This window comes from Phalacrocorax aristotelis, chromosome 4 (assembly GCF_949628215.1).
Source record: "Phalacrocorax aristotelis chromosome 4, bGulAri2.1, whole genome shotgun sequence".
In the NCBI taxonomy this organism is placed as follows: Eukaryota; Metazoa; Chordata; class Aves; order Suliformes; family Phalacrocoracidae; genus Phalacrocorax; species Phalacrocorax aristotelis.
This window is the reverse complement of record NC_134279.1, coordinates 20095246-20111106: the sequence shown is the minus strand read 5'-3', so window position 1 is coordinate 20111106 and position 15861 is coordinate 20095246. Positions and strand designations below refer to the sequence as shown.

General features: G+C 41.7%; 1 protein-coding gene and 1 long non-coding RNA gene across 4 annotated transcripts in view; one reads left to right on the top strand and one right to left on the bottom strand.

The window, feature by feature from the left end:
• The window catches only part of LOC142056163 (uncharacterized), a 25001-nt gene extending 24423 nt beyond the window's left edge, over positions 1-578 (bottom strand). The window contains exon 1 of one of the 2 annotated variants that reach the window (XR_012660246.1): positions 181-578. This is a non-coding gene — a long non-coding RNA (uncharacterized LOC142056163). The remainder of the gene's footprint in view (positions 1-180) is intronic. The other variant, XR_012660245.1, reaches the window with a different exon arrangement.
• On the top strand, positions 537-15861 carry ZNF330 (zinc finger protein 330). 2 transcript variants are annotated; one of them, XM_075090515.1, is made up of 10 exons: positions 537-796; positions 5469-5598; positions 5868-5887; positions 6002-6072; positions 8229-8308; positions 9621-9747; positions 10472-10576; positions 13126-13172; positions 14334-14451; positions 15127-15861. In XM_075090515.1, exons 2-10 carry the CDS (start codon positions 5479-5481, stop codon positions 15399-15401), a joined length of 963 nt encoding a protein of 320 aa, XP_074946616.1. In that variant the 5' UTR covers positions 537-796; positions 5469-5478; the 3' UTR covers positions 15402-15861. The 2 variants fall into 2 exon arrangements, with proteins under 2 accessions (XP_074946616.1, XP_074946617.1); XM_075090516.1 differs by having other exon boundaries at positions 537-816.

The window sequence follows — 15861 nt, the reverse complement described above, 5'->3', positions numbered from 1 at the left end:
ATTCATGTAGAGATAGCAGTTTGGGGCGGTTTTGTTTGTTGGTTCCCCCCCCCCCCCCCAAGAAGATGCAAGCGCATGCAAATCAGTTTGTGTTATAACACCAAGTCCTTAGTAGTACCCAAGATGCAGGTGCTAACTACTTCTGCTTAAGAGTTCTGACTTTGGTATCCATATAGTCACCATTTTTTACGATGTCTCCTTCCAAAAGTCCGGCAACACCTTTCCCTGCAGTGTGGAAATCGTGCCCTTTCTCGGTTCCCAGCCCGCGGACTCCGCAATTCTGTGAGGAGGAAGCCCAGACCTGCTGTTTGGCGCGGGCTGCTCTGCCTCGCTCCCGTCAGGCAGAGCCCAGGCCCTTCCCGCCTCCCTCAGCCCCCGTTGCTGCTCACTTCCCGGTTTGTCCCTTCAGCCCAGCCCTCCCCGCGGCTGCCTGCCGGGCGTGCGGCGCCTCCCGCCGGGACGGGACGGGACGGGACGGGAGAGCCGGGCGAAGGCGGCTGCCCGCCGGGACGGGGGCCTGAGGAGGCCGCCCTCGGAACCTTCTCGCCGCGCCGCGCGGGGCCGGGAGGGCAGCGCACCGCGCCGCACCGCGCCGCTTCCGGCTTCCGCACGGCCGCTGGAGCCCGGGGGTGCGGGGGGCGCTGAGGGGGCGGCGACGGCGGTACTGGACACCCCATCCCGCCCCGGCTCTCCCGTGTGAGCAAGCGAAGCTTGTCGCCGGCGTCCCCAGAGATAAGTGCCGAGAAACACGGCGATCCGGGTTGGAAACGTGTTGCGACACGGTTCGGGGCCCTAGGTAAAAACACTAAAAATAAGGTAAAATACCGACAGCCGGAAAAAACTGCGGTACGTGCGTGTACTTGTGTTCGCCGAAAAGCTAGCCTGCCGCTGGCGTTTCACGTAACGGCCTTAAATCATGTCGTGGGAGCGCGTCGGCCTCACGCTCGGCGGCCGTTACCGGCGGGGTCAGCCGTTACCGGTGCGTTTCCAGAGGAGGGCACCGGTCCGAGACGTGCCCGAGGAAGCCCCTGCCCATCCGGGCCCCAGCCGGCGCAGCAGCCCCGCGACGCTGCGGTCGCAGGGTACAGTTAGCCTCCTTGCTGCTAAAAGATAGAGTAATTCCTTGAAATCACAGCGCCTTGAAGGCGAGCTCATTGTTAGAAGGAATCACGGACTGGAATGACATAAATATGACATACTGTTAATATGGAATTTTTTAAAATATTGTAATCCTGTGTAATGCTTGCAAAGTGGTAAAACTTTGTTGAATTCTGGATGGAATCAGGTGTGACCCAGCAAATTTACCATGATTCCTCTTTGGGTGAATGTGCATAGGGTAGAAGCTATTTGCTCGAAGGTGGGGAGGGGAACGTGGCAGGTGGGGGAGATACTCTTTCCCCAGTTGTAGATGTGGTCTGCAGCTTCGTCACAAGGGGAGGAGGAGGGGCAGGTGCTGATTGCTTCTCTCTGGTGACTACGACAGGACCCCAGGGAGCAGCAGGAAGATGTGCCAGGGGAGGTTTAAGGTGGATATTAGGGAAAGGTTCTTCCCCCAGAGGGTGGCGGAGCACTGGAACAGGCACCTCAGGGAGGCATCACGGCACCAAGCCTGGCAATATTCAAGAAGCACTTGGACAACACCTTCAGAGATATGGTGTGAATTTGTGGCTGTTCTGTGCAGGCACAGGTGTTGGACTTGATGATTCTTGTGGGTCCTTTTCAGCTCAGGCCATTTTATGATTCTGTGATGGCGTATTTGTGTAGCGTGACAGGAGTCACCTGATAGTTCCGCTGCCCCCCGGATGAATAGCTCCTTACAGCTGTTCATTATGTTTGTGACAGCAGGGTGGTTAGTGTATCACGTAAGACAAGATAATGTGACAAAAGGGGATGTCATGCTCAGCACAGAAGGTCCAGAAATCTGCTTTGCTGTCTGCTGCAAACTTAGTGTGTGTCTTTGGGACCTTATCAAGTAGTTCCCTACTTCAAGAGGGGAAAAATTTGAATAGACATGCTATGACCTCAACAGAATTTAGGTGCCAGGCATTGTTTAGGTGTTTTACAAAGCATCAGGTAAAATACACAAGCAGTGTTTGGAGCTGTGATGGGAATTCTGCTGTCCTTGCCTGTGCTTCCCTTATCAAATAATGCAGCACATGAGGAACAGCAGGTGAAAATTCCAGAATGAAACACACGGTGCTGGGGACCCAGCATGCACACAGCACATTTTAGGACTTTTCCTTTGAACTACTGCTCACCTCAGGCACAGCCTCCTGATATCTGAACTCCATGCTTTCTGTGCCACAGCATCAGCCGTTAAATTGGAGAGTCACGATTGCTCATGCTTCTGCTCTGACCCAGGCGCTCTGGAGCATTTTGCTCCTGGGTAGAAAACTTCAAGTGGAGAAAACCCCATTGTGCAGAACTGCTCCTGGTTCAGGAGCTTAGACGCTCTGGGGGCTGAGGAGGGAACCAGGCATGGAACTGCTGTGTCCTGAGCAATTTCTCTTACAACAGCATCGTGGATGAAAAGGAGGATGCTACTAACATGGCCATAAATCTCTGCCTTCAGCAAAAAGACTGTGTTTAAGCAAAAGGTTGACACACTCTTTCCAGTAGTTCTTAAGTGGGTAGCTCACTGTAGGCGTTTCCTTGATGATTGGACCTGTAGTTTCAGGTCACCCAGAGGCACCTTTCTCTCCTGTGCACCCTGCAGGGGAGCTGGACTGAAGACAGGTTCCACTGGGTCTTTCCTGTCTGAGCGTTTGGTAACAATGTTGTGGTGCCTAAATACATTTTTGGGCCATTCATCAGCCTCAGATTATGGAAGTATTGCCAGAAGTGGAGGTAGAACATACTGCTGAGGCATTTTAAATACTGATTAATGCTTTTCAAAGGTAAGATACCCTGATTTGAAAGGAATTGCAGGTAAACAAAGTTTCCACTATCATAATTTTTGGCATCATAACACCATTAAGCTCTAGTCAGAAAATGAAAAGATGGTAAACTCCCTAAAAATTTAGAACTTTGGGGCAAAGACAACAAACATTTTAAGTGAAGGCTCAGAGGGAAGGAGTGATAGAATACTGATCTATAGGATGTTGTTGTTTATTGGATGGTGTTTGAAAGCCAGGATTGACTTGATAGCTTTCTTAAAAGGACCTGACATTGCAGATGTGTTGTTGTTTGGTTTAGTGCACCTTTCTAAAAACTACCATCTTAAAGATTTCTTACAATTTCTTATGTTTTTCATGAAGACAGTTTGTCATTCTGGTGCTTTTGATTATGAGGTAATGTGAAGAAGTCAAGGTAAAAATACTAACCATTAGATTCTGTTGTTAAATCAACATTCAAGCATTTTGAAAATTGGTGTGCAACCTCATATTGGACTCCCAGTGTCAGAAATGTCACACTCTGGAATAATGACAGTTGCCAGCAGGCAGCTCAGCAATACAATTTTGACTACAAAATATGACAGTAATAAAATTTAAACATGGTGCGAAATGCTGTGGGGTGAGCAAACTGATTTATGTGTGCTATCAAAACCAAATTTTATTATTTGGTCCGGACAGTGTATTTCTTTGTTTGGGAAAGTTAGGATTGTTGGGTTTATTTTATAAGACCCTTGGAACGAATATACTGATTTTTCTTCCAAGTTCAAGCTGCTACAATTCACTGCCTGCTGATGGTGCAGCTCTACTTACAAATGCCAGCGTGCATGCCTACATGTCTGCTTGGAGTTAGGGATGAGGCTGGGGAGAGTAGGTACCTCCCATTTCCTCAGGCCAGTGACCCCTGGTAGCCATCCAGATACGTACTGGAATTAGTGGAACTTTGACTGGGCAGAGCAGTCCCATCATGTGGATGGATTTCTGCTGAGCCCCAAGTCTGTAGTGGTTTTCTTCAAATTCCCTAAATGGAAATTGAGATTTTAAGATGACACTTGAGTCTTAGTTGTCAGTTATTTGAAAGTATATTTCTGCAGTTTGGGAAATCAGAGGCAGAGCAAGGAGCACCATTAGGTGTACTTGTAGCTAAAAGAACTGTGGATTAGTTGTACAGTGCAATACATGTTGTGGCAACTTGCTAGAGAGGCCAGGTTTTCAAAACAAGCACTTTAGTGAGGTACCAAAATAAGAGCTAAACACTTCCAAGCATTCAGACATTTTGTCATCTGAAGTATGGTTTGGTAGCTACAGCACAAAGAAGTGTGTTCCCCCTGGGCCATACACTTGGGAGTGGTTTTGTTTATGGTTTTGTGTTTTTTTGGGACTATGTTCAAAAAGGCAATTTTTTTGTCAGTGGAGAGGTTCTTGCCTCTTCTTTTGTCCCATGCTTGCTTTCTCATTCCCATGCTTGCTAAGCAAATACCACTGCTGACTCTTTCAACTATCTTCCCTCTTCAGATTGTGGTAATCTGGGTCTTGAGGGTGCTTGTTAGTTTGGGTTTTTTTGTTTTGTTTTTAACCTGTATCTGATTTAGAATGTGACACCAACAACAGTTACATCAACAGAAATGAGGGGATAATAAAGATGGAGCATAAGGAAGGGTGTCTGCTTGAGTGCCTGTGTTGACAAGAGAAATTCTAACATCAAACCACATTGTTAATCTCTCAGTTGTTCATTTCATGAACAGGATAATTCTTGCCTAATTTATTATAAAGACAAAGTAAACTAAGCATTTGTGAGTACTGTACAGTTCATTGTGGACATGACAAGGGAGCAGTGGTCTGATTGATTGCCTGATGGTCTCAGCGCTGTATTGCATTGGTTCCCTCCTAGAATGTTAAAACAGGCACATGCGTTGAACCAGATGGGCTTAAATTAGTGTAAACCCTTCTCGGGAGACAGTGGCACCTTCAAAGCAATACATGCTCATCGCTTCATTATTGCTAATGTGCTAGAATGATAAATAAGCAGTACAGACATCCCTTTGTCATAGCTCTTAAATCTATATAATGACATTTTGTTTTTTAAGCCTTCATGAAGTGTGAAATTTGCATTTTTGCAGTACGCCATGATTTGCTTACCTGAAGAATGCTTTTTAACTGATTGAAGTGGTTAGTGAGCATAAGAGAGAGAAGAGAAAGAGAAAATGAGCTGAATATTGTCCTTATTGAATAGACAAGGCAAACCAAAACCGGAGGCCCATCAAACAAACCTACAAAACAGTGGTTTGTGGTGGTTTTTTTTTTAAGGCAAAACACTTTGAAGATAGTTGAGCACAAAGTTTAAGACAGTAGAGTCCTTTCCAGATCACAAGATTCTTCATGGTTCATCACATGACTTTCCTAAGGGGCTGGCCCCTTATTCTATGTTTGAAAAGAAACTTTCAGAAAAGGAAATGGAGCTGAAACACAGTTAACATGGGAACTCCAAGATCCAGTTTTAGTGCTGGATATTTCAAGTGTATCCATGTATTTACATACATAGGTTTGTGTGCATTCATTACATTTTTCCCTCCACAGATAGTGAAAAATGCCTAAAAAGAAGACTGGTGCTCGTAAGAAAGCTGAGAACCGTCGGGAACGTGAAAAGCAGATAAGGGCTTCAAGAGCCAACATAGATTTAGCCAAACATCCTTGTAACGCTTCAATGGTAAAATAACCTAAAGTATTTTTATATTAAAATACCTGGTTTTAAATAAAATAAACCCAGTGATGATTACATTAACTATTTAATGCCTCTAGAATGCCATTCTTCCTATTATCCTTTCTTTATATTTAGGGTTATGTTTGCATCAGAGTTATAATACTTGAATAAAGTTTGGTTCCATATCAGAATCTAGTTCAGAGTCCCTGTGGGGTCTGTAAATTTTATATATTTTACCTAGAATAAAAATAATTACCAGTATTTTTTTTCTTTAGGAATGTGATAAGTGCCAAAGGTAAGTGTTTTTCCCATTCTAAAACCAGTAGTTTAATATTAATTGGCTTCAAACATTTTACAGGTTTTTTTTTTTAATGCTTGCTTTCTTTTTCCCCCTTTTCTATGTGCCTAGACGACAGAAGAATAGAGCTTTTTGCTACTTCTGTAACTCTGTTCAAAAATTACCTATTTGTGCACAATGTGGTAAGTAGAAGTAATGAAGGAAAACATGCTATCCTCACTCCCACTTGTTTTGTTAAACTCTCAGCAGTTAGAGTACCTTTGTCTTAAAGTACCTTTGTGATTTTTTTGGAGCAGTTTCCTTTGGATCTGCTGTGAATATCCTCCTTGAGAAGAGGTCTAGCTTGATCATGCACTAATGCGTATGCCGGTGACCCCCAGAGGTTTGCAAGTCTGGGTCACAGGCTTGCCTTCAGTGTTTGATCTTTGGAAGAATTTCTCACTGTCTTTTAGGATTGAGAACATCTGACTGACCATTTCCCTAGATTGACCATGTTGGGTATTGTTTCATAACAGCAGCAAGGTTAAAAACACTCTGGCTGGCAGCAAGGCACCAATAAATACTGCTTTTTGGGACAATATAATTTATGATTAGTTTAATATCCACTAAAGCAACAGTGCATTATTCACCTTGCGTGATTTTTGTAATGTAATATGCTGCTGATGTTAGTTATATGTGCTAAAGGGCTGATGCTTTCAAATCAGAAGAGGACTCCTAGTGACAGAACTCGGCTCAGAGTCAGGCTAAAATGCTTTTCCTCCCACCCCTTTTTTTTTGTTTTTAAACAGCTGCTTACTTGCAGGGGATGTTGATAATCAGGCCATACTTTGAGGTGAATTTTTATTGTTTTACTGTTTCAACACATCCTTGCAGATTTTCAATTTGTCATTAAGCAATTTGGCTGTTTAGTAGTTTGACTCTCAGAGCTGCTGACTTCTTCAGCTTCCAGTGCCTTTGTTGGGACTTGCAGATACTGAGCATTTCTGGAAACCAAGCTGTTAGCATACAATAGCAGTGCATCATCCTTCATAAGTCTTCCTTCTGTCATCACGCAGTGATGTACTAATAACACGCTCTCTATTCAGATGTATTTTATACATCTGAAGTTGACTCCTGTGGGTTGCATTTATCTTAATCTGCAGTATGTTTCTGGAGGAAAAGCATTCCTAATTACAACCACAAAATTATATTGAGTCCCAGGGTTTTCCAGGACAAAGACCGTTAGAGCTGTTTGGTGCTCAGTCAAAGCATTGAGACAGCCCCTATAGACTAACAGCGTCTTTCTTAGAGAAATCCCTGAGAGATGGGAGCAAGGTTGCTGTGTTGCAGTGCTCCAGATGCAGTAATGCACCCACCACCTCACATTGCCCAGCTCAGCCCACCACTCGTCCTTCCTCACCCTCCAAGTGCCAATTGGTATCTGAGGTGTGATTTAATACAAAAGTTTGCTGATGCTGCATACTGGGATTTAATTACATTTTCAGAGTAGAATTTGGTTTTGTCAACTCTTGAATGGGTTTGCAGGGAACATCGTTTTGTTGGTTTCTCTAAGGAGGCACCAAAGGGGTCTGTGGCAGGGCAGCTTAAATCAGTGATAAAACTCCACTGTGGTAGCCTGGGCTAGCTACAAGATATTTTTTTTCCTTGTATAACTGCACACAGACCGTGGATCTTTCTGGTAGAGCTATTTATGTCAGAGGCATAGGGGAAAGTTGTCACCTTAACTGCTTGCTTGTGTCAGAATGAGTTTTAAGTGCAGACTGTGGCTTTTTCTCCCACCCATTCCCTGCATTTAAAGGAATTATTTTGTCTAGGAAGTAATCTCATATATGATTTAAAAAAAGTAAAAAAGAAACCAAAAAACAACCACAGCCAAAAAACCAAGTATCCAAGTACCTGTAAGTAATTAAATCATCAGGTGCATGTGGTTTTTTTGGGTTTGTTTTGTTTTGTTTTTCCCAGAGGACTTCAGCCTTGCACACAGCACATGCTGGTTTTATGGTGGACCAGAACTAGCAGCAACTTTTTAAGATGCCATTGCTTGACTTTCACCTTCATTTTGTTCTTTGGTTTGTTTTGACGTTTGAAATTCTTGCCAATGCCTCAAAACATAGAGCAAGAGAACACATTGCCTTATTATCTCAGTAGTGGCTGAAAAGAGACAATAATTAATTCGATCTAAGGGAGATGTGAGGGTGGGTTGCAGGTTGCAGACATTTGTTTGCACTGTTTTTACCTAGATTTACAATTAAGCATAGATGTTCGTTTGAACATAATTCTGATTTTTTTTTTAAATTTTATATAGTTTTCTTCTGGTTGCTTGCTTTTTTTTAAACAGGAAAAACCAAATGCATGATGAAGTCTTCAGACTGTGTTATAAAACATGCTGGTGTGTACAGTACTGGACTAGCAATGGTGGTATGTATACAAAATTACAGTGTTTTTGCAACATGAGGTTATTCTATGCAAATCTTTCCAAAAAAAGATAAAACAGATTTATTGAATGATAGCATGTACCATGCTAAGTTCTTTTTTTTCTCATTTTATCAAACACTGATTTTTCCCTTAGACTGAAAGCCCAAATTTTGCATTTTTAGATTCAACTCCTGCAAATTCTTACACATGTGCCGGATGCTAACAGATCTGTGTGGTGGCAGGCCCTAAGCACATGCATTAACAGCACCAGAGCTTACATGCCCCATAGCCAATTCCCATTCTCCATTAAAATCTAGGATCACTCTGTAGAAACCAGTGGGCTTTTGTCGCTGTCTTCTCAGTATTGCAGAGACCATCATTATCACACAGAAGAATCTGTTTCATGACATTAGGGGGAATTTTATTTTTAGAAAAAATTGTTTGGGCTCTTAGCAGAGACAGTCATAGCTTCTGACCTTTGAGTTTTTGTTCATAGAAGGACAAATTAGTTACTCCATTCTGGAAAGCAAGGTATGACATGTCATAGCCTCTGGATTAAATGCTATGTGGACTAAACCTCTGTCTTCTTTTCACCTGCAGTTGGCAGTAGCTTTTCTCAGTAACACAGCTGGCCTTTCCAGTCTGAAGTTCCTAAATCCATACATAGAGTGATGCAATATTTTCATCAAGAATTAATTTAGATTTACCATTGTTTTCTTAGTTTTGTGTGCGTGTAATGCACACAGTAGTTTGTTACCTGTGGGCTGATGATGCTTCCTAAATGCTACGCAATTAAGGGATAGTCGATGTCTAGATCTTTAACTCTCATTTTGATTAAACTACAAGAGTCTAACTTACTTCTAATGAGTTATTCGATCTTTGCTGTCTGTGGAGCTTGTGTTCTAATATAGCATAATTTAAAATCTGAATGAGTGATTTCAGCTGTAAGAATCTAGTGGCATTTTTTTCTGGTCTTTTTTGAAATTACGTTTTTGCCAGAACGTTATCATTTATGGTTCTCAGGTCTGGAGGACACAATTTTCATGCATAAGATTTAATATAGGAAAGGAAAAACAAAAAGAAAAGGAGAAAACCAAGTTATTTTGTATTATATTTAATCCTGCAGAAATGAATATCAAACAAACAAGATGAACTGTGGAGCAGCTTGATAGGAATACAGATGTGGTTCATACTCTCACTCAACTGAAATGAACCCAGTGAGAGAATGGATACTTAGATACATTCAGGGTATGGAATAAGAGTCTCTCTCTAGGTATTGCAGAAGTCCCAAGACAATATTTTTCTGTAATTGCAGGGTGCAATCTGTGATTTCTGTGAAGCTTGGGTGTGCCACGGGAGGAAGTGTCTCAGCACACACGCGTGTATCTGCCCTCTCGCAGATGCAGAATGTATTGAGTGCGAAAGAAGCGTCTGGGACCATGGTAGGTTGCTCACACTTAAAAATAAGAAAATCTAAACAATGCTTTTCTCCTCGCATTGCCTAAGTTATTGTACCTATATTCTTAACATAGCATTTTTAATCTTCACTGATTAATCCTTGCAGTATGTTTGGTCAAAGCAAGACATTCTCCCTGTTTTAAAAATAGACCTTATGCTGTGGGGAATGTAGACGACCTGCTCAAGAATATACAGTGCTCAACTCAGGGATGGTTATGTAATCTATAGTATCAACTGTCCTCTCAGCCGAGTGCTTCACATAACCAGGCACTACACCAGGTTGTCACAGTTTTCTGCCATTCCCACTCCATTCATCTGTGATAGTACAGGTATTTGGATTCCCCATCACTTAGCAAACCATACTGATCTCCATTTGTGGAATCCTTTAAAGTGTTTATTTCAAGTGTGCAGTTGAGAAGGTAGGAGGGGAGGAGACTGGATGAGAGATAATGTGATCCGATTTACGAAAAGTACTTAATGCCATAGTTGAATTAAGATGAAGAAAAGGACTAGAAGTAATGCTTGCTTTGTATTTATGTTGTATTTTTCAGGGTAATAAGGGATGGCAGTGTCTAATTTAAGGTTTTGTTGAAGCATTTGTGACAGAAGGGAGAACTGGTCTTCAGTCAAAACTACTGCCTAAACCAGTAGAGCAGAACCTTTTGCCTATGCCCGTTGCTGATTATTTTGCCTTGATAAATCTTTTAGGAGGAAGAATATTTGCCTGCTCTTTTTGCCACAATTTCCTCTGTGAAGATGATCAGTTTGAACATCAAGCCAGCTGCCAAGTTCTGGAAGCAGAGACATTTAAATGTAAGTCAGTTATTCATAGTCACCACAGCTAAGCAGACTCTCCAGTTGCTTGCTCTGTGCTCCAAATAGCTCTTACCACCACTGGAGGAAGGGGCCCGTTTCCTATTTGATTGCTCTTGATATCCAGTTATCTAGAGCTTTTGTCTCTGACCTTCCTCTGTGCCAGATTGTACATGGCAGTTGTTTCCCTGCCTGGCTTTTACAGGCCTCTCATGGGAAGTTGCCTTTGCAGGAGCCAGAAGTCTCTGAAGTTGCAGTGCTGGCAGTGGCCAGGACTGCAGAAAAACTGCTGATGCTGCTTTTTTTGCTCCACAAAGCTCTGCGGGCAAGGAGCAGCGATCTTCCACTCTTCTGACCATACGATAAGCTATTTCTAGATACCTGTTCCTCATGGAATACAGCTGCTGCCCTAAATAATACCACCTGTGTTAGTCTGGCTAAACTTTCCCAGATTGGCGTGGATGGCCTGCATGTTGGTGAAGGGTTTGCATCTGATTTTGCAAAAGCAGCAAGTCCTGAGGAAGGCTGTGACTCAGGAAGCAGTCATCATCTGAGTCAGTGAGACAGGGTGAGCATGGAAGTAAGTAACAAAAATAGCATTCACCCAGAGCATGAACTCAGTGTTAGTTTCTTCACTGACCAGTAGACTCTGGACATGTGTCAGTAATGTATCGAATGTTGATACATGTCCACTTTTACTGAGAAGAGTGACCTGAAAATTTAATTTCCTTTTGAACTTCAATTAGTTGTGTGGACAAAACCAAAACTGGTATTTTTAAGAGGACACAATGCCCACGCCTGCCTTTGCTAGTCCACTACTCATTTCTGGCTGAAACAGGGAAACTTCAAGGGAAGTTGAAAACAAACAAACACACACAACCAACAACACAAAAAAACCCAAAGAAGCCACAAAACCAAACCAAGACTATGCATGTTTGAAGTAACTAATCTTTTGTAGAAGTACTTCTTTTCTACCTACCATTAACTACTCTCTGGTTTGTCCCATGAGACAAGCATTCGTCCTTTCCAGAACTTGTATGCATGTATTTTAACCATTATAACATTTTCAATCCTTATGGAAATTGAAGGTGCTCTTTATCATGACCGTTTTCTTCAGAACTGACTAATCTCTTGTCCTAATTGATTCCTCCTAATTCAGAATATTTGTTGATTTCAGTGTTATAGTCTGTGTCTTTAGAAATCTCATATCTCCTTTTCATCTGCCATCCTTTTTTTTCCCAGCCAGCTATTTGCTAAACCTTGATTAGCTTCCCTTGATGTATTCTGCCAGAATATCTTCCTGCATAGCAATATTGAAGCAGCAACAGCTGTTCCACAAGAATGTTTTTTCAGTGGTTGTTGGAAGCGTTTAATGCACAAATGTGATGTCACACCCTGCATAGAGAAATGGCTTTGTTGAGGGTTTTCACCATGTTCAGAGTTTTGAGGTACAGCGCAGTCTCGGTAGAGAGGCAGGATTTTTGTCAGTGTACGGTAACAAGGTTATAAAACCTGAACTTTTACAAAATACACCAACTTTACATGCGGCCATGCAACTGTAGTCTAAATCCCATTCCAGCTGTGGAAAAGGTATTGTTACTTTCCATCGCTATCTGAGAGTTTTTTAAAGTGCAGATACTCCTGAAATGTTTGAATATTTATGCATTAGTATTTCCGTCTTTACACACATGACAGAGCACTAAATCCCCTGGCTGTCCTGCTTGTGTGGAGAACTGCTGATGTTTATTACTTCAGATTCAAAGACTTTGTTGTCACCGGGGTAAGGCAAGGTGGAAGGGAACAAGTACTTGCACAGTGATAAAATATATATTAGTGCTTCTTGAAGAGTAACTATTCACCCAGCTTCCTGTTGCTGCTGATTGTCGTGTGGTTGCCTTTACTATACTACCTCTAGTGGAGCAAGGAAACCAATTTGAAGCTTCAAGACAAGTTAGAATTTGAGCACCAATTCTGTTCTTTATAGCTTGTGTGCCAGCTACAGTTCTTCAATGCAGTTAGATTTTCATGTGAAATTGTGTGCAGTAAAGTACATTTCCAGAGGACATGACAAAATACACAACAAAGCAACTGTTCTAGATTTGGAAGTTTGCAAGCTTTAAGCATTCTCACGTCCAATTTAAATGAGATAAAGGTATTAAAGGCTGCCATGGCATTGTTTAAAGTAACTGTAAAATGCTAGCACTCCTTCATTTGAGGAAATGAAAAGCAAGATGATCACTTCACACCAAATTGGTTCTGAAACTTCTGTTTTTAAAAGTTTGGAAACTCAAAGCTTTTTGCCCTCTTTCAACTTCTATTTTTTGTTGCAAATTACATTATTGCAAAGAGGCTTAGACTTAAAAAAAAACCCCTAGTAAAATGGTACTGTATGGTAAAATGACTGATTCGTGTTGCCAAAGTGCAGTTGTGTTAGGAAATTAAAAATAAATGTCTCAATTACTTTATTACATACTTTTACAATGTTCTAAAAACATCCCAGATCTGCACTTTCCAAGTACTGAATTTTACGTATTGATTTTCCCCAACAGGTGTTTCCTGTAACAGGCTTGGGCAGCATTCATGCCTGCGTTGTAAGGTAAAGAGTAAATACAGCTGCAAGTAGCTATGATTTTAGACTTGTTCTCCCTAGCCTCCAAGGCTGGTATCAAGTCTTATCATGTCTTCCTGCACATTATAAAAAAATTCATACTTTTGTATTAGATTCTGAAGCCTGGGGGCAGACTTATGGGGGACAAAGGGCTTTTATCTGTGCTTGCCTGTTAACGACAAGCAATTGTTGTGCATCCTTATGCCAGGTGAGGTGATCTTCACTTTGTCCAGCCTTTTCTGTTTAAATTGGGGCTGTATCATGTTTGGGCCTTTAAAAAAAAATAAACCAACACCACAAACAAATCCTTGGACTTGAACAGAGTCCAAGGCTTTGGAATATGTTTCGATCCAGTGTAGAACTAAGACAATTTTAAAAGTTTTGTGTTTGGTTGTTTTTTTTTTAAAAAAAATTATTTTTTTTAAACAGTCAGGTGATGATCTGACCAGAAAACACTGCATTCTGGATCCAATAGAAGTAATCTCCACAGCTAATCTAGTTTTACACATGCACAGGCTAATTTGTTGATGTCAGGCTTTTGGTTTTACACACTCATAAGTAATTTTGTGTAAAAAGTTCCACCTGCTTCATCAGCAGCATTGCCCAGATTTCTCCAGGTGGTGGTTCATTGCCTGCTCTTACTCTTTTTACCCTCCATATGTTTCACTGAAGTCTCCCACGGCACCAATTTCATATTCAAAATTGTTCCTTTCTCCAGATATCTTCACTGGCACCCTGGTGCTCAACATGTGAAATTTAAATCTCTGATTCTTGCCTTCAGGTCACTGCATAGTTATGTTCTGGCATACCTCTCTGACTATATTTTATTTAAGCTTGTCAATGTAAACCCAAGTTTGCCAGGCTCCTTGTGGGCAGCACTATAATCCAGTCCTGGAGTATGTTACTTTCTGTACTTGTTTATCAGCACTTTCATCCAGCCTCTTCCCCAGGAAGCCATGAAGCTGCGTTCAACACAGAAGCGGTTGTTCTGTGCACAGACTCCAGTTCCACTGCAGATAGAGCTCATTAAAGTTTAATCTCATCCAGAAAATCCTGCTGCTGTTAGACACTTTTTTGCTTGCTTCTTGCTGAAGATTCTGCTTCTATGATTGAAATACCTAGCGTTGTTATTCTCTTTTCAACCCACAGGCTTGTTTTTGTGATGATCACGTGCGAAGTAAGGTTTTCAAGCAGGAAAAAGGAAAAGAGCCTCCCTGCCCTAAATGTGGCCATGAAACTCAGCAGACAAAGGATCTGAGCATGTCAAGTAAGCCTGCTTCTCTAGCTAACAAGCAATACAGGTACCATTGGTGACTACTTTTCTGCATAGGAACACTGAGTAAAGTCCAGTTACTTTCGATTGTTTTGCGATGCTTTGCTGTCTTTGTTTTGGGAAGAACTTTGTGTTTCTTAGATCTAGAATTGAGCAGTCTTAATATCAATATTAATTTATTCCAATACAGTGAAAGCCTTTGTTTAGTTTGAGATTTTAGTTACGGAAAAATTGCAGAAAAGTCACTGCTTAAGCCTTTATTTCAGTCACAACAAGCTGGCTAATGAACTTCAAAGTGTGATTTGATGACATGCTACAATCTACCTCAAGCACTCTTGAATAAATCACAGCACGTATTGTGTCTGCAAAGCGCATCCAGTTACAGGTTTTCTTGGCTGGAGTACCAAAGGTTTGTCCTAAGCGCTCAGTCATACTCTGGGGGCAGTTATTGTTTATACAAACTTGGCTGTAGGGGGACAGACTAGCAGAAAGGTGTAGCAGAAAGGTTCTGTCAGAGTAAGGATTAAATCTGAAAGTGTCAGATTTAGATAAAGGCTGTCTAACATTGCTATTTGCTGAGTATTGAAAAAGGACAGAAAAGAAATGTCAGCTGCTCATCTGAAATTGCTGTTGAGGGGTGGGAACATGATAGTTTTAATCTGCCTGCAGCACGCTCTTTGAAGTTTGGCCGACAGACTGGAGGTGAAGATGCGGATGGAGCTTCTGGTTATGATGCCTACTGGAAGAGCCTCTCCTCCAAGGCCGGAGATGCAGGTGACCATGAGGATGAATATGATGAATATGAAGCAGAAGATGATGATGACGACGACAATGATGAGGGAGGGAAGGATTCCGATACTGACACTACAGATGTATTCAGCAATTTGAATTTAGGAAGGACCTACGCTAGTGGGTATGCACACTATGAGGAACCAGAAGATTAAGCTTAGTATGCTGGCAAGCTAAAAACACTTGGAAGGAGCCAAGCCATGCTTCACTTAAGTTGTGTACATGCCAGTAGGGTAGCTCTATCAGGTAATACATATCAAAGTTAGAGAGTAAAGAGCGTGGGACTTCTGCGGCAACTCCAAATGGGATATTTTTTCTTTTATTTGGTATAAACCAATACTGGGTTTGGGACTGGTAGAGAAAATGGGAATATTTTTATTCCCTTAAGCAACAGAAGTGGTTTTGTCCTTGAGTTACTGAGTATAACAGTTCAATGCCATTTTCTCCTGTCAATACAGGAACATGGGAGAGCTGTACAACTTATTTCCAGTTGCTCGTCAGAAATTAAGTTATTTTTTGCAATAATTTTAACTGATTTCATAAAATTAATGTAGTGGTGGGTTGGTGACTGCATTTTTTTTGGTCTGCACAATAAAAGTCAACTGCACTCTCTAA

What these genes read in the sequence shown, in the direction of transcription:
- ZNF330 (XM_075090515.1), top strand. Translation starts at nt 5,479, where the DNA reads ATGCCTAAAAAGAAGACTGGTGCTCGTAAGAAAGCTGAGAACCGTCGG. An exon ending in GGAAGCAGAGACATTTAAAT is followed by an intron (nt 10,577 to 13,125) that starts GTAAGTCAGTTA and finishes TTTCCCCAACAG; the next exon opens with GTGTTTCCTGTAACAGGCTT. An exon ending in AAAGGATCTGAGCATGTCAA is followed by an intron (nt 14,452 to 15,126) that starts GTAAGCCTGCTT and finishes ATCTGCCTGCAG; the next exon opens with CACGCTCTTTGAAGTTTGGC.